We start from the raw sequence: 26089 nt of genomic DNA on the forward strand, positions 1-26089 counted from the left end.
TGGTTAAGAAACTAAAGTGAAGTTGTGTTTCCATTTCAGAAACAAGTCATGTTTTCTTTCAATGGGGAAGAAATAAATTAAACGCTGCCACCTTTTGAACAGTATCAGATTTAGGTGAAGTTTGATTTAATTCGTGAAGGTCTGTTCCTCGCCAGACACTAAGATGTATTACCTGTTATAGTTCACATACCCATCATTGCAATCTGTATGCTAAAGTGAACTGGCCGATTCTGACTGCCCTTTAGCTGCTTCAGTGATACACCTTCATCTATAAATCAATCTTTCATCAGCTCCCTCGGTTCATAATTCACCATCACATCAAACCCATACAGCCGATGATAACAGGACTATTTAAATGCCTCAGTACCCAGAATCTGCACTGAGTTTGAAAAAAGGGTCTTCATGTACTCTGCTAGACTGCTCCCTCTGCCTGGAATGAACTTCAATAAACTTTGAAACTGTCGGTTTTCATTCCAGTACCCAAGCTCAGTGGGTTCTTTGAGGGGGTCAAAGTGTAATAGGGGTCCTTGAAATTAAAACGATTGTGAACCACTGACTTATCTGATTTCAAAGCTCAAACTATAGGAATTCTGAAGAATGAGATGGGATACTGAATGAGATACTGTATAGCTAGCTGTATTATATTTATTTTTCATTAATGTGACCTTCCCTCCCCAGCAACTGCCTTACCCTCTAAATTGCTATACAGTCTATATAAATGTAAGTGACTTCCCCAGAACAGGTGAGTGTTGCATGCATTAAATTGGCTATGCCAACTCCAAACCGCCCAAAGACACAATGGCAGCACTATTTGACCTCACTAATTGCGAAAACTGAACTTGAAAAGGTGGAGGGCTTTATTCGGCAATATAAATGTAAGTGCCAGGAATATATTTAACATTCCTAATGATCAATAAAAACCAGTGAACCCGCCGCAACGACCCCTCTTACATGAATGACTGTAATGTGAGTGGACATGCATACTCTACCCAAGGGGCACATTTACCTGTTGGAGAAGGCGTCAGTCCTGGAACGTTCTCGTGCCCAGACACCAGCCTGTTCTCTGGCAGGAGATGCATCACGGAGCACAGGGCAGGGTGGCCTTTCACCACACAGTCCAAATGAGCGCCATCAATGATTTTCAGGATATTGCCGTCTAAAAAAAAAATACACACACGAGAAAAAAAAAAAAAACATGACTTCTTCATCTCAACTACTGCATCACATCAGTGGGTCATGTAGTGGTAATGAGGTGCCGTGTCAGTCATTATTATTATTATGGAGGACGTGATATTGTGCAGCACATCCAACTAACCGCCCTCTCACACACCAAAACAAGTGTCACCTGTCCAACCTGGTGCTTTGTTGGCTAATGTTTTTATGAAAGTAGTGCGCCGATTGTCGGCACACAGACAAAGCCATTTTTCAATATTCCATTTGGCTGTCGGCGACCTAGGTGTGATGCTCCATTAAAACCCATTCAGGCCTAGAATTATTGAATGCTTTAACCAGTGAAAAATAGCAGATATACAAGCTCACAGCGCGGCACCGAGTGCCGCGCTGCGAGCTTGTAGATCTGCTATTTTTGAAAAAGTTGTGAAAATGTGTGCGAATCTTATGTATTTTTAAAGCGAACGTTTGTAACTCAAATGTTGCTTCTGGGTGGTCCCTGGAACTAAATATTTGAGATGGGGGTCCGTGGCCAAATACATATCATTTTGGGGTTCCTTCACATGAAAAAGTTTGAGAACCACTGACATAGTACTCTCTCAAGAACAGACTAACTGAGCTCCATTTAAGTGAAAAGTACCTTTTCTTTGACGATGGCTGGCCAGATTGCTGACATATAGAAACATAGGTTTTTCAAAAAAACCTTAGAAGGATTCAAAAGACACTTATAGAACCGGGTCAAAATTCTAACTTTCACGATTTTTCAAAAATAGCAGATCTACAAGCTCGCAGCGCGGCACTCGGTGCCGCGCTGTGAGCTTGTATATCTGCTATTTTTCAATAGTTAAAGCACAAAATAATAATACAAAATAATGTGTACCCGTTCTGAATGGATTAAGGGTGGGGGTGGGTTTGGGGGGAGGGAGGGATATGTCATTTGCGGGGGCCCCAAACAAAAATGACGACCATTCAGCTCGGAGGAAGCGCCGCGGCGTCGATGAGCTGCGAGATATGAGCAATGAGGTAGACATTGTCATCGTTCAAACGGGTCACCCAATGACAGGTGTCGACCCGCAATTCCTTTCATCAGCGCGGAGTGAAAGGGGGCCGTTTGGAAGCCGAAACGAGGCGGCATTTGATGCGCCACGTGTGCGCTGGCTTCAACCGGGCCCGGCGCGCCGCCGCAATAATCATTCATCCCCGACAGCTTTAACACGTTTAGAACGCGTACACATTATAGTGTATTATTATTTTATGCTTTAACTATTGAAAAATAGCAGATATACAAGCTCGCAGCGTGGCACAGAGTGCCGCGCTGCAAGCTTGTATATCTGCTATTTTTGAGAAATCGTGAAAATTTCAATTTTTACCCGATTCTATAAGTGTCTTTTGAATCCTTCTAAGGTTTTTTTTTAAAAACCTATGTTTCTATGTCAGCAATCTGGCCAGCCATCGTCAAAGAAAAGGTCCTTTTCACTTAACTGGAGCTCAGTTAGTCGGTTCTTGGGAGACTACTATGTCAGTGGCTTTTCATGTGAAGGACCCCCAAAATTATATTTATTTGGCCACGGACCCCCATCTCAAAATATTTAGTTCCAGGGACCACCCAGAAGCAACATTTGAGTCACAAACGTTCACTTTGAAAATACATATATTCAAAGATTGCACACATTTTCACGACTTTTTCAAAAATAGCAGATCTACAAGCTCGCAGCGCGGCACTCGGTGCCGCGCTGTGAGCTTGTATATCTGCTATTTTTCAATAGTTAAAGCATTCAATAATTCTAGGCCTAAATGGCTTAATAATTACACCTTCAACAGCAACAGTGACAATCATTAAGGGGAGCTCCATTCACTCCCGCTGTCTCTTTCATCAATATGACACAGATGGATCTGTAGCGGGACTCATTATACCAAACAGAACGAGTGGGCGTGGTCGAGGAGGTGAAATGATGCAGAATGTGTTTTGGCTCATAATAATGGTAAACAAAAGAGGTGTAATGATGATGGTTCACTGGAATATCCGTCCTGCATGTGAATCGCTTCCATGACATCAGCAGCTCTGCACAATGTGAGGCTGGTAATTATAATGGTGCAAAACATTTTACTGGTGGGATGAGAGTAAAGGTGATGCTCACACAAAACAGTTGTGTTGTCCCATATCAACCCTAGCATATTATCTACAGTACTGTAGGTAACACAACACAACAGACAGACAGACAGACAGACAGACAGACAGACAGACAGACAGACAGACAGACAGACAGACAGACAGACAGACAGACAGACAGACAGACGCACACAGTGTGTACTGTAATTAATGTATGAAAGTGGATGTATAGCCATAGTTTTGAAAGAATGTAAGAACATCCTGTGCTAAGAGAAAATCATATGGATCAAGCCCTCCCTGAATACATAGCCTATAAAAGAATTAAACATGAGCTCCAGTTTGAGGTCACGAGAGCCCCAGCTACGCACAGGGAAAATCTAGAAACTGAGTTCAATGCCAAGGATAGTGGAGAAGACTGACAAGGGCTCCAATTAATTATACCCCCTAAAAGGGATATTCCACTTTCAAAAAAACTTTTGGTCATTGTATGGTCTAATCAGGCTTGTATGAACACCCTGAACAGTTTTTAATTTGCTTCATTCAATATTTAGATATTTGATGTAAATGTTACCAGCTCCAACACGCCCAGGCCCTCTCCACATACACACTCATTGTAACTTCAAACTCCATTTTAACCATGATAGATTCATTAAAAACACCCATTATTTTTTCTGGTGACTCATAATACCCTCCTAATACGTGAGCAGACCGTGTTTTTTCAATAACTTTTTTCATTTATTTTCAATAAAATATTATTGTATTTAATGTTTTCCATTTTCCCAAAGAATTATTAAAAATAAAAGAAAAAGGTTATTGAAAAAACACGGTCTGCTCACGTATTAGGAGGGTATTATGAGTCACCAGAAAAAATAATGGGTGTTTTTAATGAATCTATCATGGTTAAAATGGAGTTTGAAGTTACAATGAGTGTGTATGTGGAGAGGGCCTGGGCGTGTTGGAGCTGGAAACATTTACATCAAATATCTAAATACTGAATGAAGCAAATTAAAAACTGTTCAGGGTGTTCATACAAGCCTGATTAGACCATACAATGACCAAAAGTTTTTTTGAAAGTGGAATATCCCTTTAAGCTCTTGATGAAGACCCCGTACTGGATTATTTTTTTATTGCAGTCTTGACTTCCAGTAATGTTCCAAGGGTGCCGAGGCCTACACAGACTTTGTGATCAAAGAGCGTTAGGTCAGCGCTCTGCACCGCAAACCGAAAGGATGGAAGGCAAAGGCAGCAAGGTCTTGCACAACAAGAATGGTTTATTCTTTGTGACTTCGATGTCAATTTACATGTTTATGATATGAATATTTGATGTGAGTGTGCATCACATTTTACGAGTGCTCAAATCAAATCAAAAGTTCTTTCATCAAAAACTTTGCAACATATCTTCCTTCATATAGTTGTCCTTTCCTTCTTTACATAACCTTGTAAGAGTGAGAACAGAGGAGAATATGGACCTGAGACACATATGGACCTGAAATCACAACTAACCAACGTTGTTGTTTCAGCCATTTAGTCCAGCATGTTTTGAAGATGTCCAGCCCTATTTCACCAATAGAAGAAATAACAGATACATGTTTACAATGTAATGAGACACGCTGTGAGCTTAGATCTGCTATTTTCGAAAGGTTTGGGACAGTTTGTGAAAGTTTTGCCTATAATGGCATGCCCAACATAGGGATACCAGGGTTCATGTGGCGTAGAATCACTGTGATCTCTCCCAATGTGTAAGTTTTAGTGGCTGCTTGACACTCATAAACCAATACAATGTTGTCTAAAGGGATGTTCACACCAAGCACTATAACAATACACTACAAGGTGCAATTCTGTGAAATTGCAAGTGTGGTTGCCGCCCAACATGTTAGGCAACCACACTAATAAATGAAAATACCGAAGAATTCACATTAGGCCTACAGGCTATCACTTACTGTATGCTATATGCAGGCCTGGAATTTTGTCATTTTCGGGGGCAAGGCCACTTGGCCTTTGGTGGTGTCCATTGTTTGAGGGCACAAAGGCTAAATGCCAGGGCAGGAAGGCCATCAAATAAAACATGATTTTAGTTCATTTAAATAATTAATTTAATTTATGGGTTAGGGTTAGGGATGATTTTACGTAGACTATCTGCTGTGAAATAAATAAACACAAGTGCACTTGAATTTCGCAATGCCAATTATAGCCACATATGAGGTCAGAACTGTGATATCACCGGCAAGCCCCAACATAAATGTGCGTTCAAGCTCCACAGTTTGCAGATTGCAGGTCTGAGGCAATACTAAGAGGCTTTTCTTCGCTGCATATACCGAATTTGTGATAAAATGCAGATTTTTGTGAAGACCCTTACTGGCAAGACCATTACCCTGGAGGTTGAGCCAAGTGATAACATTGAGAACGTCAAGGCTAGAATCCAGGACAAGGAAGGAATCCCCCCTGACCAACAAAGGCTAATCTTTGCTGGCAAGCAGCTGGAAGATGGCCGTACCCTGTCAGACTACAACATCCAAAAGGAGTCTAACCTTTCCACAATAGAACTGTGTTAAAATGTAATGCCTCAACTTTTAGTGCTCGTCAGGGTGGGGGGGGGGGGGGGGGGGGGGTGTCTTATTATGCTTATTTGTGGGGTCGCGGCCTGAAAAGGTTGTAAACCACTGATTTAGAGTGACAGCGAGATCCTAACCAAAAGCAACATGCCACTGACATGCATGTGCATCCCTTCCCAATGTGGTCAAGGATGACCAGTTGATTTGCACATTCTACCACCCACCTGCTGGAACCTGGTGTGACACTATGTTTGCGCTATAGACCTCTCCTGACTGTATGGTTGTCTGTTTCACTTTGATATCAGTCCCTCAAGGTGAAAGGATTATTTAATCATTATTATGTTATGCATTCAAACCCACACGTGGCAGTGGTTGAATGTTTGTATGCAACAGGGCTAAAGTTGAGTCTCAATTAGGGATGGGACGATATGCAATATTATCATATATCGTGATAAAAAATACTCACGATAATCCAATCGTGGAGATTTAATTTATCGTAATATCGTCCTCCATCATGCACTGGGATCAATTCACCCTTTTATTTGCTGAGCTGCATATCAGGTACCATCTAAACCCTCTATTGGTTAAAGGTACTTATAATATACGTACATGATAGTCTTTTTTTCACTTTCTATCAAATGTCTTTGCCAAAAAATAGCCGATCTACAAGCTCACAACGCGTCGCAGTGCGACGCGTTGTGAGCTTGTAGATCTGCAATTTTTTGGCAAATGTTCCGCGATACGCGATGAGTAGGAGGGCAGCCGCGGTGACACAGAAGCCGCGGGTGCAGATCTTGGTGGTAGGCCAGGATAATGGATTTTGATTATCGCGATAATATCGTAAATCGCTATTTCTTTGGTCACAATAATCGTGATATGAAATTTTCATATCGTCCCATCCCTAGTCTCAATACCACACCAGGAACATGTGGACTGGTCTCAAATGGACTATCACCGATTACAAAGGGAGACACAGCAATGCAGGGGACTGAGGGAAGGTGTCAGCATCTAATTTAACACACTCTATGCACGCTTTGTGGATAAAATCCCAGCCATGGCTTTGCAAAAAGACCAGGACCCATAACCCACAGGAAATATCTAGGCCAGCTATGTGTAACACCTTCAAAAGGATAAACCCACACAAGCACCTGGCCCAGATGGTTGAATCCTCAAGGTGTAAGTGGACCAGCTGGCTCCTCCACACTGACTCTTAGCACTGGAGCCACCCAGGGCTCCCTGTTCACTCACAGTTGTGTGGCCACACACAGCTAAAACTCCATCATAAAGTTTGCTGGCAATGGCCCGATTATCAGCCTGATTATAGACAATGAAGAGACGACCAATAGAGGGAAAGTGACCCCCATCTTAATCATCCAGCAAGAGGCAGCTGGGTGCACACACTACCACTTTCACTGAAGTGGAGAGAGTGAGCAACTGAACTAACTGCAAGTAAGATCAATTTATACAATTGGCACGGGCCAGTGTCGCATGCCGAAAATAGCAGATCTACAAGCTCACAATGCATCGTGATTGTGAACTTATAGATCTGCTATTTCGGCACAACACCGCCGTACAATGGAGCATACATTTTGCATTACAACATTGCGGAGAAATATTGCAGCGGTCTGAAAGTATCTGAAAAACTGGATTATAAAGTTGTTTAATAGATTGCAAAGATGTGAACTGCAGCATTATTTGTGGGCTGAAACACAGGGATATGGTGGAACTATGAATTGCTGTACATGGAAATACTGTATTGAAATGCCTGAGGGAATAAAGGAAAAAAGCTTATCTGCCTGACTGCCTATGGCTGAGCGGAATCTTGCAAAATGTATTGGCTCAGAGCAAAGTATGGAGTATTGACAAAGAAAATAGTACTGAACCAGTAAATGTTCTTGCTTTTTTATTTTCCAAATAAAAGCACCGCTAGTTTTACATATAAACCAATGACTGAATAGTGTTGAACACCACGTTGAACATTTATTATTCAACAGCGACATCAACATAGTCTGATGCTGACTTAACACATTATTATTATAAGACAAGTAGGTCTATAGCTCACCAAACGGAAACAATGCACCAGAAACAATTGCTATTTGTTGACCAAATGGACCACTCCATTTGATTACATTTGTAGACTTAAATGGATAAATGAACAATGAGGATTTTACTGTGCACGGCACTTTGCTCCATTGATTTTATTTTATGCCGTTTACCTTGATTAACAAAATAATTGGACCCAATTGTTTAGAGTCTGGGAATATATACAGTATAACATAAACTCGAAATGTTGCAGCAATAACCTCTAAATGGAGAGAGGGAATTGTTATTGATACTAGGAGAGAAACACAATTTTGTTTATTGAACATATATAATAAAAAAGTAAAAAATCAACTATGATAGACATAAAAATAAAAGTACCCTTTCTCGTAGTGTCAGTATAAAGTCGATAATCATCCGATATAACGTCACACACAGATGGAATGGTTAGATGTTACCTCCGCTGACCCCCGCAGCAGCAGTTTAATGTACACATCAACTCCTGATACATCCATACGTGGGGTTTTCCAGTTCAGACTGCTTTTTAAACTTTTTCTTGCTAAAAAAAAAGAAAACATAAAATAAAATAAATGAATAGCTGTGCTGTAAAAAACCCCAGCGTATAGGCTTTATGAGAGTGATAAAACCGATAGACACCATCTGCTGTGATATTGCCCCGTGGCTCATCCTGGATGCAGTTATAAAAGTGGTTCACAAGCCAACAGACTTCATATTTTGGGGGAATTCATTGCTAATTTAAGTTTACCGTTGATGTGAAGAACATGAATCGTTATATCAGTGAACATGTAATTACTACAAACTCGTGCTTACAATGGAGAATCTTATGAAACCAGAATGAGTTTGGTAACAGATGGCTGGCTTGGCTTTGAAAGTAGCTGAAAGGTAGGATTTGTGTTTCATTTATTGTGATTGGATTGTATCTTATTTACCATTGCACAAATCTTAGTGAAATAATGGAAGGACCAGTGGTTGACAGTAACAAAGTACATTTACTTGAGTACTGTACTGTACTGTACTGTACTGTACTGTACTGTACTGTACTGTACTGTACAGGGGGTGGGCGATATGGTGATAATTATCGTTGAGACGATACAATGTCTCCACGGATGTATCATATATATCGTGATACAATTGATGGAGCCTGTTTAATCATTAATTAACAGAGATTCATTGCAGAATTCAATTTAAACATGCATTTTGGTCAAAAACATCAGTTCTCAAACTTTCAAATGTCAAGGACTCCACTTAACTCTGACAGTATACAAATGAAACCAAATGGACCCGTAAGGGTCCATTTGGTTTCATTTGTATACTGTCAGAGTTACATACTTGTAAAGTTCAATTTAGACCTCCCAAAAGGAACCCAGAGAGTCCAGTTTGTGTCAAGTAACTTGAAAAATAACCATAAAAAACAACGTGAAAAAGAATTGTGATAAAATCGTGTATCGTGATACAACTTGGGAAAATATTGTGATATTGTATTTTTCCATATCGCCCACCCCTATACTGCACTGTACTGTACTGTACTGTACTGTACTGTACTGTACCTGTTGTGTTCGGGTAGTCGTTAGAGCTCTCGCCTTTGGCCCACAAGGTCATGGGTATGATCCCGGGCACCGCCAACTCAGCGTATGAGTAACACGGCTTTGGTGCAGCAAGTACTGGGAGCTGATGGTAGGTGTGGCACTCCACCTCAGCAATCTCCCAGGGGTCTAGCGCATTGTAACGGGGATAGACTCCCCCTTGTTACCGGCTGATACTGACAAAACGCCACCCCCGACCTACTTGACTTGTACTGTTTTTTTTGTCATTCACTACATTCTAAAGACAAATATTGTACTTTTGACTACACTACATTTCAAGATAGGGAAAAAGTGCATTATCAGTGAAAATAGACAATCTATAAGCTGATATCTTTGTACTTTGTATTTATGAATACTCACGCACACCGCACATGCAGCGCTGTGTGTGTGTGTGTGTGTGTGTCTCCCCCCTGCCCCCTCACGCACCCCGCACATGCAACGCCTGTGTGTGTGTGTGTGTGTGTGTGTGTGTGTGTGTGTGTGTGTGTGTGTGTGTGTGTGTGTGTGTGTGTGTGTGTGTGTGTGTGTAAATCCGTATATATGGAGTACCCTGATCACGGTCATATTACAGATGTCATAGTCTGGCCTGAAGTTGGGCATGGCTGACACAAAACTCCATATATGAGCTTAAAAGGGACACAGATAGACAATACAGAGATCTCTATATACAGTATAGGCATAAAAGAGACAAAGATAAAGGGTTTGGATGAGGCAACAACGAGAAGAGGATTGAAAGACACAAGTAAAATAAAGCCAGACAGAGAAGCCCAAACCAAAGAAAGATTCTGATATTGTTGGAGAATGTATTATTTGCCGGGCTGCTCTGGAGTTTCATGGATGGAAATGTGAGAAAAAAGTGAGAATGCCATTCTGGGATTGGGCCCCAGGGAGGAGAATGTAGATGCAGACCTGATAAATGCTTGAAAGGAGACCTTTGCTTCCTTTTTCTCCAGTGATTAGTCCTTTGCCATGATGAGTGATGACTTACTGCTGTATGTGAAATAAAATATAAGTGTGGGTGCTAAATTAAAAAAGATAGATAAGATGGATGTGTGTATTAACTAGGCTAATTGGTCAGCAGTGGAGACAGAAAAGATTTCCTGGGCCAGGAAGTCTAAAAAAAAACAGCCCACATGCTGAGATCAATCTTTAATTAAAACGTTGCCAAATAGTGCTCAATTAAAAAGCAGCAAACGTTTCAGTCCTTGGCTATAATCAGGACATTACAGAAAATATTTTGCACTGATCTCTGCATGTGGTCTGCATTAGGCTTTCGCTTTCCAACCTGTCTTAGAAGACAAACTTACCGACACACCCAAGACAACTTTTTGCCCCAAGCATTAGCACAAGTGCCAGGGGCATAAATAAAGACAACACAGGCAGTGCGCTGGGGCCTGTTGGGTGTATATGGGGCTTATATGAGCGGGCCTTCCAACATTGTTTTGGGGGGAGAAAGATTGACACCTTAGATATATGCCTGTGCTCAAGTTCAAAGGAGAACTCACATGAAATTTAAAAACGGTACCATTTGCTACAGTATATGCCCTCAAGAAGTCAAACCCATCCCTGTGGCTGAAATAACAAAACAATAGGCTTAATGAACTATTAAATCAATAGAAATACATAGAAATAAACTAGGAAAAATATCTATTAACAAATAATGTATTATTTCTTTGATATTTGTCATACAAACAGTGTATACCAGTAAGACGCCTAATACCAGTAAGTCGCCATCTGTCTTGACCATCTGTCTTGGCCATATATGGATTCTGTTAGTGTGGTTCTCCTAACAGGGCATCATCTGGGATACAATCCATTTTATGCCCATATATGGAGATACCTGACAGAATCCATTTTATGCCCATATATGGAGATGCCAGTGCCAATTGTCTATGTAATCCTGGGCTCTGCTCTCCCTCTGCCGCGCCTGGGGAGACAACGGACTGACCTCATGCTTCCTTCTATGCATGAGTAGTCCAAGTTGCTTCTTTTCACCTGACAGTGGGGATTTCCCCGGTTTGGACGTAGCACGTGGAAGGAACACGTTATTCCAACCAGTTCCTTTCCCCTCCATCAGGCGCCCCGGCTGGGCAGGGGGAGGCATATAGAGACCAGGATTACTGCATGTTTTTGTGAGTATCTACCCTAGGAGACACAGGGAGAACATGCAAACTCCACACAGAAAGGCCCTTTTGCCAGGACGTTCTAGCTGTGAGGCGACACCGGAGTGTTTTTTGCAGGTCTTTCAGTCCAAGTGTATCAAAAAAGCACCTCGGTTAAGGTGGAGACGACCTCCCTGGTTAGCATTCACCAGGTTAACATTCACCAGCGTCGGCAGGTTAGCATTCACCAGCGTTAGTTTTACTGAGGTTAGGGCTAAGGTTAGGTTTAGGTGTATCTCCGTCCCCCTGACTTTCCGGCAGCCAATCACAAGCTTCAGTTGCCTTAACCCAGTTGCTTTTTTGATACACTCTGACTGAAAGACCTGCAAAAAACAACTCTCCCGTGAGGCGACAGCACTAACCACTGCACTACCGTGCCCCCTGTGTCCGCCAAAACATGGAAGAGAATTAATACCTGGCTGTGAATGTGTTAGTAGAAACAGGAAACAGGAGAGAGAGTCGGAGTGACACGCAGCAAAGGGAATCGAACCTGCGACAGGCTGTCAGGCATTAGATCCTATACCTGTATGTGGTATGCAGCTCAACTGCTAGGACAGCGATGCCCCAGCAGCTTAGTATCTCGACAACTAAATAACTGGGAAATTGTAAAAGATGCACCAAAATTCACATCAGACCAAACCGCTGAAATCCAAACGTGCATCCAAACATGCTGTACAGCGAGCCAAGCAGGAATACTTCTTGGAGAAATCTCCGGCTGTATCAGCAGTCTGGGCTCAGATCTGTACCCATCCTCAGCAGTCTCTCTCGCACTGTCATCAGAAAGATGGCTTATCTTCAGAGCCTGACAGATATATTGGTCTGCAGGATATATCAGCCATTATTGGACTTTTTTTATGACACCAGTATCGGCAAATATGCAGTCCTGATTTTGAACCACTTTCATTATAGGTGGACATTTCAGAATTTGCCGGTTCTGAAATGTGGCAACATTCAATAGTTTTTCTTTGTTTATTATCTGTATATGTTGTTGGGGTTGCTGTTGTTGCTAATAAAATCTACCTTTTTGAATGATTATAACATTGGTAATCAGTGGATAAGGACTCTCCAAAATCGGGATCAGCATTGGACCCAAAAACCTTGCATCTGTGTGCAAAAGCTACTTTTCATTGAGAAAGGGAAAAAAATATAGGTTTGTGGGGATTAAAAGGGGGATCAAACATTGATGAAACGAGCTTGAGACAGATGGCAAGCAGGTGTCAGTAACTTTTTTTACCCATCATTTATTTCTTGTCATTCATTATGCATCCAGCTAGGGGTTTTCAGATGATGCAAATATGAAAACTACCCCAAAATGTCCTTCCAGCGGTACCGTGGTACTTCAGAGTGGGGCGACTGGGAACTTGGCAAGAGATGTGAAGCCGAGGAAAAAGAGAGAGCGAGAGACAGTCACACACACACGCACACAGAGGCTCAACATCAGAGTGAAGTGGGCTGCGGATTTCAAGGAAGGCTGTTAATTGTTATGTCTGAGTCAGAGTGACATGGCCATGGTCATGCCTATTGTCAGAGAGACATGGTCCGCCGGCCGGCCCACCCTTCCAATTTTAATATAGGATACAGCTTAATTAATAGTCAAGGACTATGTGACGGTTGTTTTTTTTTACCAATACTGTGCATTGCACACTGCATCGCCATAGCATCTCGTCACAAATACATAGAACACACACACACACACCCCAGCAGCAGAAGTGCTTTAGATTAGGACATGCTACTGTGAACACAATGTAGCCTGACGACTCCGCTGCCATCTGTTTATCCTCTCATCACACAAAGTGGTCCCCCGGAGCATTCTTCTTCCTCCCTCTCAACTTCTCACCAATTCCTCTACCGCTTCATTGAGAAGTAAAAGTTCAGAGTGACCCCCATAAGCAACCATCTCCGCCTCCTCCTCCCATTCTCTTATCTGCGGCTTGTTCCTTCTCTTTTAACTTTCTGGAGTTTAGTGTGCCCCAAAGCAGCTGTTTTTTTTTTATCTCACCCGTTTTCATCTCCCCCATATCTCGGGCCATCTGCAGACGTTCAGTCAGTCAGTCAGTCAGTCAGTCAGTCAGTCAGTCTCTATCTTTCTGTCATCCCAATCTGTACCTGCAAGGTCAATACGGGGGGAAAGAGCTTCAACTTTGTCTGTATAATACAGTATGTGATAATGTGTGCTACTTTTCTGTACACCCCTCCCCCCACTCTATTCTCTTAACTGCACTCAATCACTGCCACGATCGAGTGTTTTTTCTTCACTGAATAATTTGCTGAATATTCTGCAGGGGCATTCAAAAGACGGCCATGGGTTTGCTAGAATTGGAAAATAATCCATGTCCAGGCACGACGATCCACTGCAAAGATATAGGCTTCCTCGTCAACCTTGTACACTCTCCCATACACATACCGGTACATTACAGCTTTTTTTTCCTATTAATTCCTAAAATAAAGGGGAAAGCTTTTTTTGTTCAGGTTATGTCATCAACGTGTCAGGTGACGTCCAGTGGAATCGGAAAATATTTGGTGACCCATAGGCTAGCAAACAGCGGTTAAAACTTGTCAAACTAGTCACATGGCAGAGAATGAGTTAACACATTGGCTGCCGTTGATGTAATAACGCATGGCTTTTCCTCTAGCACCACCTTACAATATAAGCTCCCACTGCCCATTTGTAATTTTCTTTGCCAACCAATTCAGCCCAATTCTCTCCACTTGGGTGTAAGCAGCACAGACTATAGGGACTGTTAGTACAGATCGTATATAGTCTTAAGGCCCATTCCCACTGGGCCAGATAACAGATACAAAAATCTCTTTCTCCAGATACTTTTCCATTCAAAGTGGATGGTAGATACAGATAAGAAAATAGCTGCCACAGATAAAAGTATATGTGGCAAATATCTGTGGTAGATATATTTTTTATCTGTATCTACCATCCACTTTGAATGGAAAAATATCTGGAGAAAGAGATGTTTTTATCTGTTATCTGGCCCAGTGGGAATGGGCCTTTAGTCTTGGTAATTCTCTGGGAAAAGATTTTACTGGTGAAATTGCCTTTGATATGATGCCATGTTGGTCACCTCTCCCTTATTCGAAATAATGATTTTATTTATCTAAGTGGGACTTAGTAAAAAGCTGGTAAAAAGTGTCAGTTTAAATAAACAAAATAAAACACCCACACAGTCACACTTTGTGAACCTCATGTTGTTGATGCCATGTGATATATGAGATTATAACCAAGCTGACATGTGATACATGTGATACATGTGATACATGCCATGTGATATATGAGATTATAACCAAGCTGACAGTTCCCACACGTGACCGAATATATTGATGCTTTTGAAACACAGATTCACAGCTACAGTACATACTGAACGCTGGAGCAGATGCTTGGAGACAGGATTGAGCAAGGAATCAAAGAAACATTTTGTCCTTGTGCTAATTGGATTTTCTTTCAAGTGTCAGCAGCAACCAGATAATAGAGATGCATCTGATGCAACAAGGCAGAGGTTCAGGGACCCCCAGGGGTCCTTGAGGGTGTTCCAGAAGGTCCCCAGCAAAACGAGGAGCAGTGTAATCACGGAAATCATATTTTATACTATGGCTATTAATTTCCAAAACATCTAGAAGAATAGAGAAAATGTTTAAAATATTGAATAATACAAATTCCTTCTCTTCTTATAGGGGTTCCTAGCACAAAATCTTTTCAGATCTGGATCCACGGTCAATTACATAAAAATGTTTGAGAACCACTGCAATCCGAGACTTGGGTTTTCTACACAGTCAGACAATGTGCTGTTTGCAGCATTGTGGCATCACGGCCATCATGATGTCTACTCTCACTCAGTATTCAACTGCAGCAAACGACTCTACTTCCTGCCCTCCAGAGCCAGAAGGTTCAGTAAGAGCAGCAATGCTTCTCACATGCCAAGTTGTTTTATTGTTAATGTTTCATATCATATTTTATAAACTGCTACTCCTACCATATCTGTATCTCAGAGTTAAATTCAAAATTCTAAAACAAGGAGGACACACGTTCTACGCCATAGCATGTACCAGATAGACGCGCTGGGGGGCAAACTGGAGCCGGAAGATCAATAATGCAAGTTAATGAGAGCCAGGTGGACACGCGTATGAATAAACACATTTGTCAATGATTGTGACCGATTGTCAGGTAACTATTCCATGAAAAGAAGACATCACACAGTTGTGTGTCTCTTGTTTTTCAATGCATAGTGCACACTAGGGCATTCACGAATAGTGATTTTTAGTATTCAAATTATTCGACCTCAAAGTATTCGAATAGTCGAATATTCGACAGGACTGGCCAAACTGTCAAATATTAAGTAAGCAAGAGGCGATGTTCACAACGCCTTGCGTTGCGAGGCGTTGTGAGCATGTAGATCGGCTATTTTCACAATATTTATCTGCGGAACCGAGTCACATTAAATGTAATACCTACAATTCCAAGTGCTTGTCAGGGTGGGGGTCCCCAGTTCAAATATGTTTATTTTTGGGGTCAAGGCCTAAAAAGGTTTGAGAACCCTAACAAATTCATCCACCAGGGGCATTGACAAATCATTCTTATGACTTCCTATCTAGCCAAGCTTTATAAACTAGGCTATATATTTTTTAAAGAGAAAACAATAAAAAAATAAATTACAAAAAAGCGAATATTCGACTTCGGTGAACAACGTCGAATAGTGACTTTGATATTCAAATATTCGAATATTCAAATATTTGGTGAATGCCCTAGTGCACACTATATAATTTTATTGAGGTATCTAAAGAGCACTGAGTAGGTTTCTGACTGGGCAGTAGACTATGAAACGGGCTCTGGCAGATAGGTCAGGTTTCCAGGCTGGACAGCCCATACTGCCCAGAAAGAAACTTGGACAGTGTGTTCTACTGCTCTTTAAATACCTCAATAAAACTATAGTGCCGTTTTACTTTCCCGAACTGATTATTTGACAAAGGTTGCAATCATTCAAGTATAATGTTTATCCTTGTCCACCCAGCCCTCAGGATTAGTACATTCCATGAACCTTTTTGTTCTTTCCTTCTTTACACAGCACTGACTATGGCATCGTATGTCTCTATAGACGGGTTTCTCGTTTTACAAATATTACTGGGTGTGTGCATTCAGGGGGCAAAACTGATGTGACTTAAACACACACTTTATTAAATCTGCTGTGTGTGGTTAGAGTCAGCGAGAGCAGTGAGATGCGGGGCGTGTGGACATGAGCTCAAGTACTGTATACAAGTCCATTCCAAACTAGAAACATGCTTTTCAGATATGTTAAGTTAGCTAAAGAGTGATGTGTTCTGCACCTTAGCTGTGCAAAAACCTGTCTATGCCTTGTTCCCCTGTTAGTGTTATTAGCCACTGTTATTTGTCCATTGTGTTCACCTGTGGCATGTTGACAAGCTCCTCTACTTTGTGAGTAGCTCTGTTCCTGCCTGTTACCTGTTCTATCTGTGTATCTATCAATATCATGCCTGTCCAAGTAAAGTCCTGCATTCATCTGAATACACCTCTGGCCGATGTTCTTTTCTGCAATTGGGTCCTATTCTCTCCCGACACCCCTGAGAGACTGATATGAAACAGGAGCTATTTCTGGTCACAATTTTAGTTTGTCACTCTGTCACCAGTTTGGAGTAAACATGGCCTTCTGCTCCTCCAGTCACATCATACAGTACATCAGTGATGGTACAGTAGGCTGCCAGCCAACTATGATCTTAGCAGAGAGGGACCACTTCAGATGCAGTTTTGTCTAGTGTGAGCAGACCACAATTCCAACTCTTCAATTCCAACTCAGCATGCTCAAGGGGATTCTTCCGGGCTGTGACTCCATCACCTGCACTGGAGAACAACCATTCTGCAGTCGTTCCAGGAATGAAGAGTTAGTTATCTGCTGTGAGAGGATACACAGCCTCTCATATTCTCAGCTCCTCTGTAAGTGGCAGTGATGGGGACTTCTGGTAAAACTTTACATCTTCCTGGCCTGAGCTCTGGCAAATGCTGACTGGGTTGGAGCTGTAATATTGCTAAACACTATTTAGAGTAATGCATCATTTATAAACCGTCGTACAACAGTATCCTGCATTGAAAATAGCCGATCTACAAGCTGCAAGGCCTGCTTGGTGACACGAAAGGCACCCACAACGTTGGCATCGGAAACAAGGTTAAACCCAGGTCACCGGCAAATATGGCACCTTTGGAGTTGGGAGTGAGAGTGCCTTGGTGTACGAAGTATAAACCAGGCTTCAGGTGGTGGTGAAGTTCTCATGGAGTTCTTCACATTTTCACATTTAGCTTCCTCTTGCTACTATGGCTCCTGTCTTGCAACTTCCTCTGGGGAAGATAAATACTTTTAATACCCTTAATAAATAGCTTATAATTTGAAACTGTGGAAACAAATTGAATAAGATTTATTGTGTAAATAATACAGTTCCCTGCAAAAGTATTGGCATCCTTGGTAAAGATGAAAAAAGGCCTCATTAATTAAACACTGTGCTTTATAATAATTTATTGGCCCCTATATATTTTTGCATATTTTTGCATAAAATATATAGGGTCCAATACATAATTATAAATCACAGTGTAATAATAATGATGATGATGATGATGATGATGATGATGATGATGATGATGATGTTTATTGTTTGCGACCATAGGTTGCAGTTAACTATGAAAACAGTCACATCTTGTCTGTATATCCGTGAGTAATGCCTCAATGTCTATAGCTGCTGACCTGTTGTGACATCACATTGTGACATCACATTCCGTACTTCTCCCTTGTATGTCCATTGATCCCTGATCTCCATATATGTCTATAGCTGAACTATGACATCACATTGTTGTGACATCACATTGTGACATCACATTCCATCCTTGTCCTTTGTGTTCATACAGTATGGAGATCCCTGATGTCATCAATATTAAGCCCATAGCTTGGAATGCCCATATATAGACATATTGTGTGAGTCTCATGTGGCCTATAACATAATCTATGATGTCAGACGTCAGTCATATTCATATTTGGGAAAATATTTTGCCAACATTTTGTCCAACTTAAAACATCCAGCCGCAACTGAAATCACACTTGCAAATGAATTCCATCCTTGTTGCAGCTCGTTCTTGATTTACATTAGGAAGAAGACCCAGAATGGATCAGTAGATCCAGATCATGCAGTCCTTCAAAAACGGCCTTTATATGTAGTGTTTAGGGGCGTTACAGTAGCTATGCTAATGACAAACAATCAGCCACGCAAATCCAATTTAAGATTAAGTGGAATTCATCATTCAACACATCTGGGCTGTAAGAGCAGAGATAGATGGTAAAAAACGTTGTTTATACTATTGAATCATGAACACACCCACAAATAAAGCCATTACCTACAGAAGAAGTTTAGTTTTGCTGTGAAAAGGGTTTATCGTTTGTTCCGGGGAGATACTGCAGTTCTCTGCTGGCTTTGGAGTAGCTTGTTGAGCTCTTAATGAGTATACCAACAACAGTGATGGGGGACATGCTCACCTGCGGTTCTCAAAAGTGAAATGTCTAACGGCTTGATGAGTACACGGCCCACTTAAGTGGAGAGTGAAGGCAAGCAATACAGTTTGACCTGCAAACCACTGGGAGAGGGAAAAAAAAACTAACTCACAGTGTAGAAAACTAACTCGCAGTGCAGAAAATGGGCCCTTACAGTCCATCTTTACACTGTCAGGGTTGAATTAACACGTGATATTACAGTGTATGCTCACCTAGCTCTCTACCTTGCATGATTACATGTCTTGGAGAAGGAACCTTCCATTGTTATGGAAGAATAGATGTTGTGGTTGTAGTAACGAAATAAATAATGAGAACAGAACAAAAGAATGACCTTGGGTTTGTTTGCCCTGCTTTCTCCACTGTATACCAGACAACAATGTTGCAGACTGTGTGTGTGTGTGTGTGTGTGTGTGTGTGTGTGTGTGTGTGTGTGTGTGTGTGTGTGTGTGTGTGTGTGTGTGTGTGTGTGTGTGTGTGTGTGTGTGTGTGTGTGTGTGCGTGCGTGTTCGTGTAAAAACACAGGTCCACAACCTTATTACCTGCAAATAAGATACAGTACATACAATCATAATAAGCATGTGTTTACAAATAGTGTCAGTGCTTTACATTTATGAAAAAGGGAAAGCAGAAGACGAGATTTCTGTCCAAAATACAGCGCAATCAAGACTGTGATTGCATTTTCGATGCAATTTAAAGCAAAACTGAACATGTTTGCTCATTATACAAGTACAGTATATAAGCAAAACAAACCGTGGGTACATATTTGAAGTTCTCCAATCAAAACTCCATGTGTTGGGTACAAGGTACTAGCTACGGTAAGTAGCGAGGCAGCAGACACTGGGAGCGTGTGTGTTGCCGTCTCAGTGGAAGTGAGAGGAGGATAAAAGTAAAGTGTTTGAACATGAAAGCATGCCAGCAGAAATGGCAGCGATACGGGTCCCCAAAAACAAAACTAAAAAGGGAACATTCTCCCATGAAACAACAGGCACACGGTTAATAATTCACCGCACGTAAGAGTCCATTTGAGAGAAGCTTTTCTAATATTCATGGGATATGATAGCCAACAAAGGAACTCTGGCTCTCGCTGCGTACCGTGTAATTCATACGGTGAGGTGGTATAGCAGTTTGTAGTGGATACTGGAATTTGTGTTTTAGGCCAAGTAAAGAAATGCCAAGAGACAGCCAACTCAGGCATTCAACAAATAAATCTGTTTCCTTTGGTGTCTAGATACGGATGGGAATTTCTCTCATTTTGGAACTCCATGTTGTTTCGATGGCCTAGGGCAGTCTGACTGTTGTCTGTGAACACAAACAACTCTCTCCCAGAAGCCACTAACCAGAGCAGTAACTCATAAACATGCGATAGAATCATCATGCAAAATCTGGAGCTACTCCGCGGAGGATAAACTGGGAAAGATGCCAGCGGTGACTGTAGGAGCGGGGTGGGCGAGGGGGGGTTCCGCTAACATGGTTACCATTTCTGGATCTGTTCTTGTTTGCCACGGAGGAAGGATTCTCAAAAGCTAAACAAACACTGTGAGGCTCCAATCAATTCGTCCATGTGCAGCACTGTTGTTAGAGTGCCTCCAATTGAACTGAACAATTTAATTGAACAAATATCAAAATTGAAGCATAACAAAAATAAAGAAAGAAAGAAACCTTGAAGTCCTGGCATTAAATGGTAATTGGCGCATCAAACCACTTCACAATGTGATTCTATTCACCGACTAACACACACACCATGCAAAGCACCAACTTGCGCGTTGGAAGCAGAGGCCTTTCCCTTTGCCAGGCTACAGTTGTAAATCAATGTTTGTAAGAATTTCTTCTTAACTTGTTTTGCCTGGTTTAATAAAGGTTCAATTAAAAACTAAAACACACAGCCAAGAGGAGTCGGGGGTCAAACCGGGAACTTCACATTCCATGGCAGCCACTGCCACCCTATACTGTATACCATGAGTCTTCAACAGGGGGTCCTCAGAGTTACTACAGGGGGTCCTTCAAATCTTTGTGTGATAGAAACATTTTTTTACCTTTTTTATATTAACCACTTTAACCCTGACGTCCATATTCTGATAACTTTAGCCTAAAATAGCAGATCTACAAGCTCACAACGCCTCGCGCTGCGAGGCGTTGTGAGCTTGTAGATCGGCTATTTTCGGCAAAGAGGTTTGGTGTGGAGGGGAAAAAAAGAGCACACTAAGTACAGAGTGAAACGTCAAGTTTACTAAGTATTGACGGTTCAAGTGGTTAAATATCTGAAAACACAAATTGACATGAATCCAAAATACGCTGTCTGTTTTGCTGTCAAACAATGAAACTATATGGAATCTGGGGGTCACTGCTTCATCTCTCTCTCAGCTAAGGGGTCCTCGGCCTGAAAACGTTGAAGACCCCTGCTATATACTTTGTTGATCAGCGTCCCCCAGGGCTCCAAAATTTTCCCTCTACACCAAAAATAGCCAAAATAGCAATCTACAACTGAGCTTGTAGATCGCCACTTGTGACAGTGAGCTTCCGATGGGGTTCATGTGGTAAAAATGGAATTAATGATGAAACGAATAACTTAAACAAAACAATCTAGGATTCCAGTCCTATACTGAGAACCTCAGCCGTTTTTTCCCACCCACACGCTAATGTATACAAAATGCATGTAGACAGTATTTCTGTCTAAGTGAAGGGAAACCGTGTGGAGTGTGTGTTTATGTACCGACGGGCAGCAGCATCTTTATTAAACAGTGCAGGCAGACAAAACAACACGACATAATTAAAGTCAATACAATAGGGGCCCACTTGTGTGGATTAGTGTCTCAACAAGTGTCCTCAGAGAAGCACTGATGACATAATCCAGTTAAACTGTATGGAATGAAATGGGGGCACCTGGTGGCTCAGTCAGTTAGTGTTCACACCATATGGAGGTTGACTCAACCTGGTGTCCATATTTTTGGGCATATCATTATAGGTGAAGCTATTAGAAAATAGCCGTGTTATATGGTATTGAGTGGTTAATCGATGGGTTTGAATCCAGTGCATGATCCACAGGTCACATGTCATTTCCTTTCTCAGAAAGTATATCGTCGTTGCCGGGTGTAAACCTCGTATCTCCAAGTTTCAAATTTGAATGTTCTTTCGCAAAGTAAAGCCCTGCTTCATTGTACAAGGCTGTCGCACCAAAGTAGTGAAAACAGCAGATCTACAAGCGCACAACGCCGCGTTGTGTGCTTGTAGATCGGCTGTTTTCACTAGTTTAAATCATTTTTAAAATGAAAAATGCAAAACGAACGGTTTTGGACATACAAGGTTTTCACCCGACAACGACGATATGCACCCTTTTTGTCTTTCCCCACTGTACTAATAATATGCCCTAAAACTGTATGCAGTGGAAGTGGAAGGCATTCGGTTCAATAGTAAAACCATAAAACTTTGGGTTAGGCATCTAAAATCGGTATCAACAGCAGTCAGGTTAATACTGCAGCTGAGCTACAGCCCTTTTAAAACATTTAAAAGGGCAGTAGATAGACATACTGTACTAGTATGGCCAAGGATGGAGAGTCTGCCCAAAGATGGACCAAGGTCAGTTGGACGAAACATTGTAGCCTATTCGCAATAAAATACTTTTTTGCTGGACGGCAGTGGCTAAGGGGTAGAGAAACCGCCATTAGAACACAGAGGGTTCCCAGTTTGATCCCGGGCTCCCCCAGAGTTAGTGTCGAAGAGTCCTTGAGCAAGACTCTGAACCCCTAGTTGCACCCGGTGAGCAGGTTGGTGCCTTGCATGGTTTCCTCTGCCATCGGTGTTTGAATGTGTGAGTGAATGGGTGAATGTAATGCACAATCTCTGTAACGCGCCTTGGATAAAGGCTATGTTTTGGGAGCATTTGTCAAAATTGGCAAATCAACAAGCTCTATCTACTATTTTTAGTGAAGAGATTTGGCATAGATAGAAAAAAGTCTGAGTACTGTTGTAACTCAGGTCTGTCTGTTTCACTAAGACTAAAGGGTTTAAAGAGTTTCAAGGCACTTACATTCAGTGTTTTTCAGCAGGGGATGAAGCAGGCTCCTGGGTGTTCCGTGGTGAAGAGTCAGCCTGAGACACAAAACAAAGAGAACTTTCCAATGATAACAGGATTGAATCACTGGTGAACAGCTAGCATTCATTTGATTATCTGCTTGTCATCATATCCGGTGGTAATAGTGGAATCAACAATCAATATAATTCTTACCAGATATCTTACCAGATTGAAACTATGACTTGTTGTCATCATAGCATATTTCTGTCCTGACAAATGGGTCAGATTTTACCTCTCAAGAGAGTTAAATTAACTGTCTTTTTACTGTGTGTTTACTGTAAAGTCTTGGGTGACCCATAAGGGTCCACTTGATTTGTACACTCTCAGAGTTACAAATGGGCTAGGGTCTGTTTGGTTCTCAGAGACTCTCAGAGTTAAATCAACACTGATGATTTCACTCTGTGGTTTGCGCTAATCACCTTCTGTCCCCGTCTGCGGCCCTCGCCTCGGCCTTGCCTGCAAAGAGCTCCAAGACGGTAAAGCCGCAGCCCAGGTCCTGCTGGGAGCCGTCTGGCCTGGCCGACAGCGCCACCAGCTCCACAACAGCCACCGTGCTGGGCAGGCGCAGGGTCGTATGGAAATACAGCACCTACAAATGACAAAGTGACACGCAGCCTGAAGAGCAGCCAGTGGAAGTCATCCAACACCCAGCATGTCAGAGTGACTGTGTCGGTATACAGCGTGCGTGTGTGTGTGTGTGTGTGTGTGTGTGTGTGTGTGTGTGTGTGTGTGTGTGCGCGTGTGTGCGTGCGTGTCTGTGCCTGCGCGCACACGTGCGTGTGTGAGTGAGAGAGAGAGTGTGTGTTTCATTTTGTTGCAAAGAAGAAAAGTGAATGTCGTCGCTATCGGTAAGAAACCTATGTCCATATTGTAAATTTTTATGTTTTTTTTAACCATTTTCATAAATTAATGCCCTCTTTTATACATCATTGTATGACAGTGTTGTGCAAAAGTAGTGAAAAGAGGTGATCTACAGCTTGTAATGCAATGCGTCGAATGTTGTTGATCATCCATTATGTCCACCTATGTCCAAAATAGGTATGCCATTATGCCAGGTTGAAGTCTTTCTGTGTTTTTTTTTTTTAAACAATGAAAAGTACAATCACAAGAGCTTGTAACGAAAAAATATACTTGGATCCATCTTTCCATTTCTTGAAAAGTAAGAGTTTTGGACATTGTTTCCACCCAACAATGACAATATTCTTTTGTTTTGTTTTATTCTTTTGTTTTGTCATAGTATTTGCCTACAGTACATCCATATATCTCCCCCTGGCCATATAAGATAAAAAAGTAGGATTATGGTGCTTCTATAGGATCAATGGGAACAATAATAGAAGAAAGAAGAAAGGATCTGGGCAATGGGAGAGGATGTAAAAGAAAAAGACCTGAATATGTTGGCGTTTCTGTTAACATTAAAGTTCTTTTAAATGTACATCCTCTCCTCCAGTTTTCTGGAGGACAGTGCTCTGATCTTTTCTTCTTTCTTCTATAAAAGAGGATAGCAGCTATAATTCTACCGTACAGGATTTAGTATAAATATTATATTTCACGCTCCAAAGAGTTGTGCATCCAATATGCTTCCATTTTTAATATCTGATTTTAGGACGTTGCCATAATATTGCACAGTATGTCGACTTTCTCAATAGCTATGAATTTAAGGGAAGCAGCAGAACCAAGGTTTGAACTATATACACACTGTATAGTGTATACATAGGCCAAATGAAGCGTAATCTAAACGTGATAAATAGCTGGACAAAGTAGATATAATAAATGAAAACATGGATTATGGTATTGCCAAGCACTGCAAGGTATTGATCGATTGAAGACTATTAGAAGTTTGCATAGAAAAAGGTACAGTTTCATGACGGTACAGTTCACTGGTACAAGGTCAACTAAGAGGAGATCCTAGGAAAGCACTTGGCTTATTTACACAGGAAACCATTGAAGTATCTCATATAAGAAAGAACCCATGGTTCTATTGCTCCCCCTAACGTCATAGACATAGTGGATTAAACAAGATCTATTTTTGGTTTACAGAGGTTATGTGTTATTAGAACAAAACAATAAAGTCTCTAAGGCAGTGTCAAGCCCAGTGCAGTCAGCATCTACATTAGCCGGTCCCCTGAAAGGAGACCACCGAACAGCCAGGGCTCACAGCACCAAAGAACAATGGGGGTGTGGGCACTGAACGCATAATGCCATTCTCAAGAGATGTACTGTATGTCCCCTGGTGAAGAGACGCTTTACATGTGCGTAGGGGGTTTGGGTTCGCTATTCTTACTTCAGAAGAAGATGGTTGGGCCTGTTGGGAGCCAGTTGGAAGCCCATGCCAGACAAGTCCATTTGTTTACAGTCTCTGCTCTGCCATTCAAAATGGGGAAATAACACCTTACCTACAGTGAGAAACGGCAATGATTTACATGTGCACGGGGGCCGCAGATAATAAAGAGACCAACAAATTCTCTGTGATCCATCGGTCCCTGAGCGCAACGAAGCCAGCTTGTTTTTCAGACATAAAAGTAGAACACGATGATGGAGAGAGAAAAGCGGTAAAAGGAGATGAGCTACTTTGAAATACAGAGGCAATTTCTGGCAGCCCACGGTGGTAGAGTGTTTTCATTTGTGTGCACCCCCCTCCTCGTCCTGCTCTCAACCACTATAGTCATATATTTAAAATATAAAACCACAGAGGCTGCATTCAAGTTAGCCACATCAGTCATTTATCTTGCCGCAGGGTCCATTTCAATTACCCCCCCAAGGTTTTCACAAAGAAAAATACAAATCTTCCCTTTCGGACAGAAACCTTGTATTGTAAACCTCTGTGTTTCATCT

General features: G+C 41.7%; 1 protein-coding gene across 1 annotated transcript in view; it reads right to left on the minus strand.

The window, feature by feature from the left end:
• The window catches only part of nphp4 (nephronophthisis 4), a gene marked incomplete at both ends in the record, with an annotated part of 228353 nt that overhangs the window by 175474 nt on the left and 26790 nt on the right, over positions 1 to 26089 (minus strand). Inside the window, 3 exons of the mRNA XM_080732808.1 lie at positions 1007 to 1156; positions 23213 to 23274; positions 23677 to 23846. Of these exons, the coding sequence (XP_080588934.1) occupies positions 1007 to 1156; positions 23213 to 23274; positions 23677 to 23846 (382 nt within the window). The remainder of the gene's footprint in view (positions 1 to 1006; positions 1157 to 23212; positions 23275 to 23676; positions 23847 to 26089) is intronic.

The sequence above is a fragment of the Nannobrachium achirus genome (genome assembly GCF_963921795.1).
Source record: "Nannobrachium achirus genome assembly, chromosome: 9".
Classification (NCBI taxonomy): Eukaryota; Metazoa; Chordata; class Actinopteri; order Myctophiformes; family Myctophidae; genus Nannobrachium; species Nannobrachium achirus.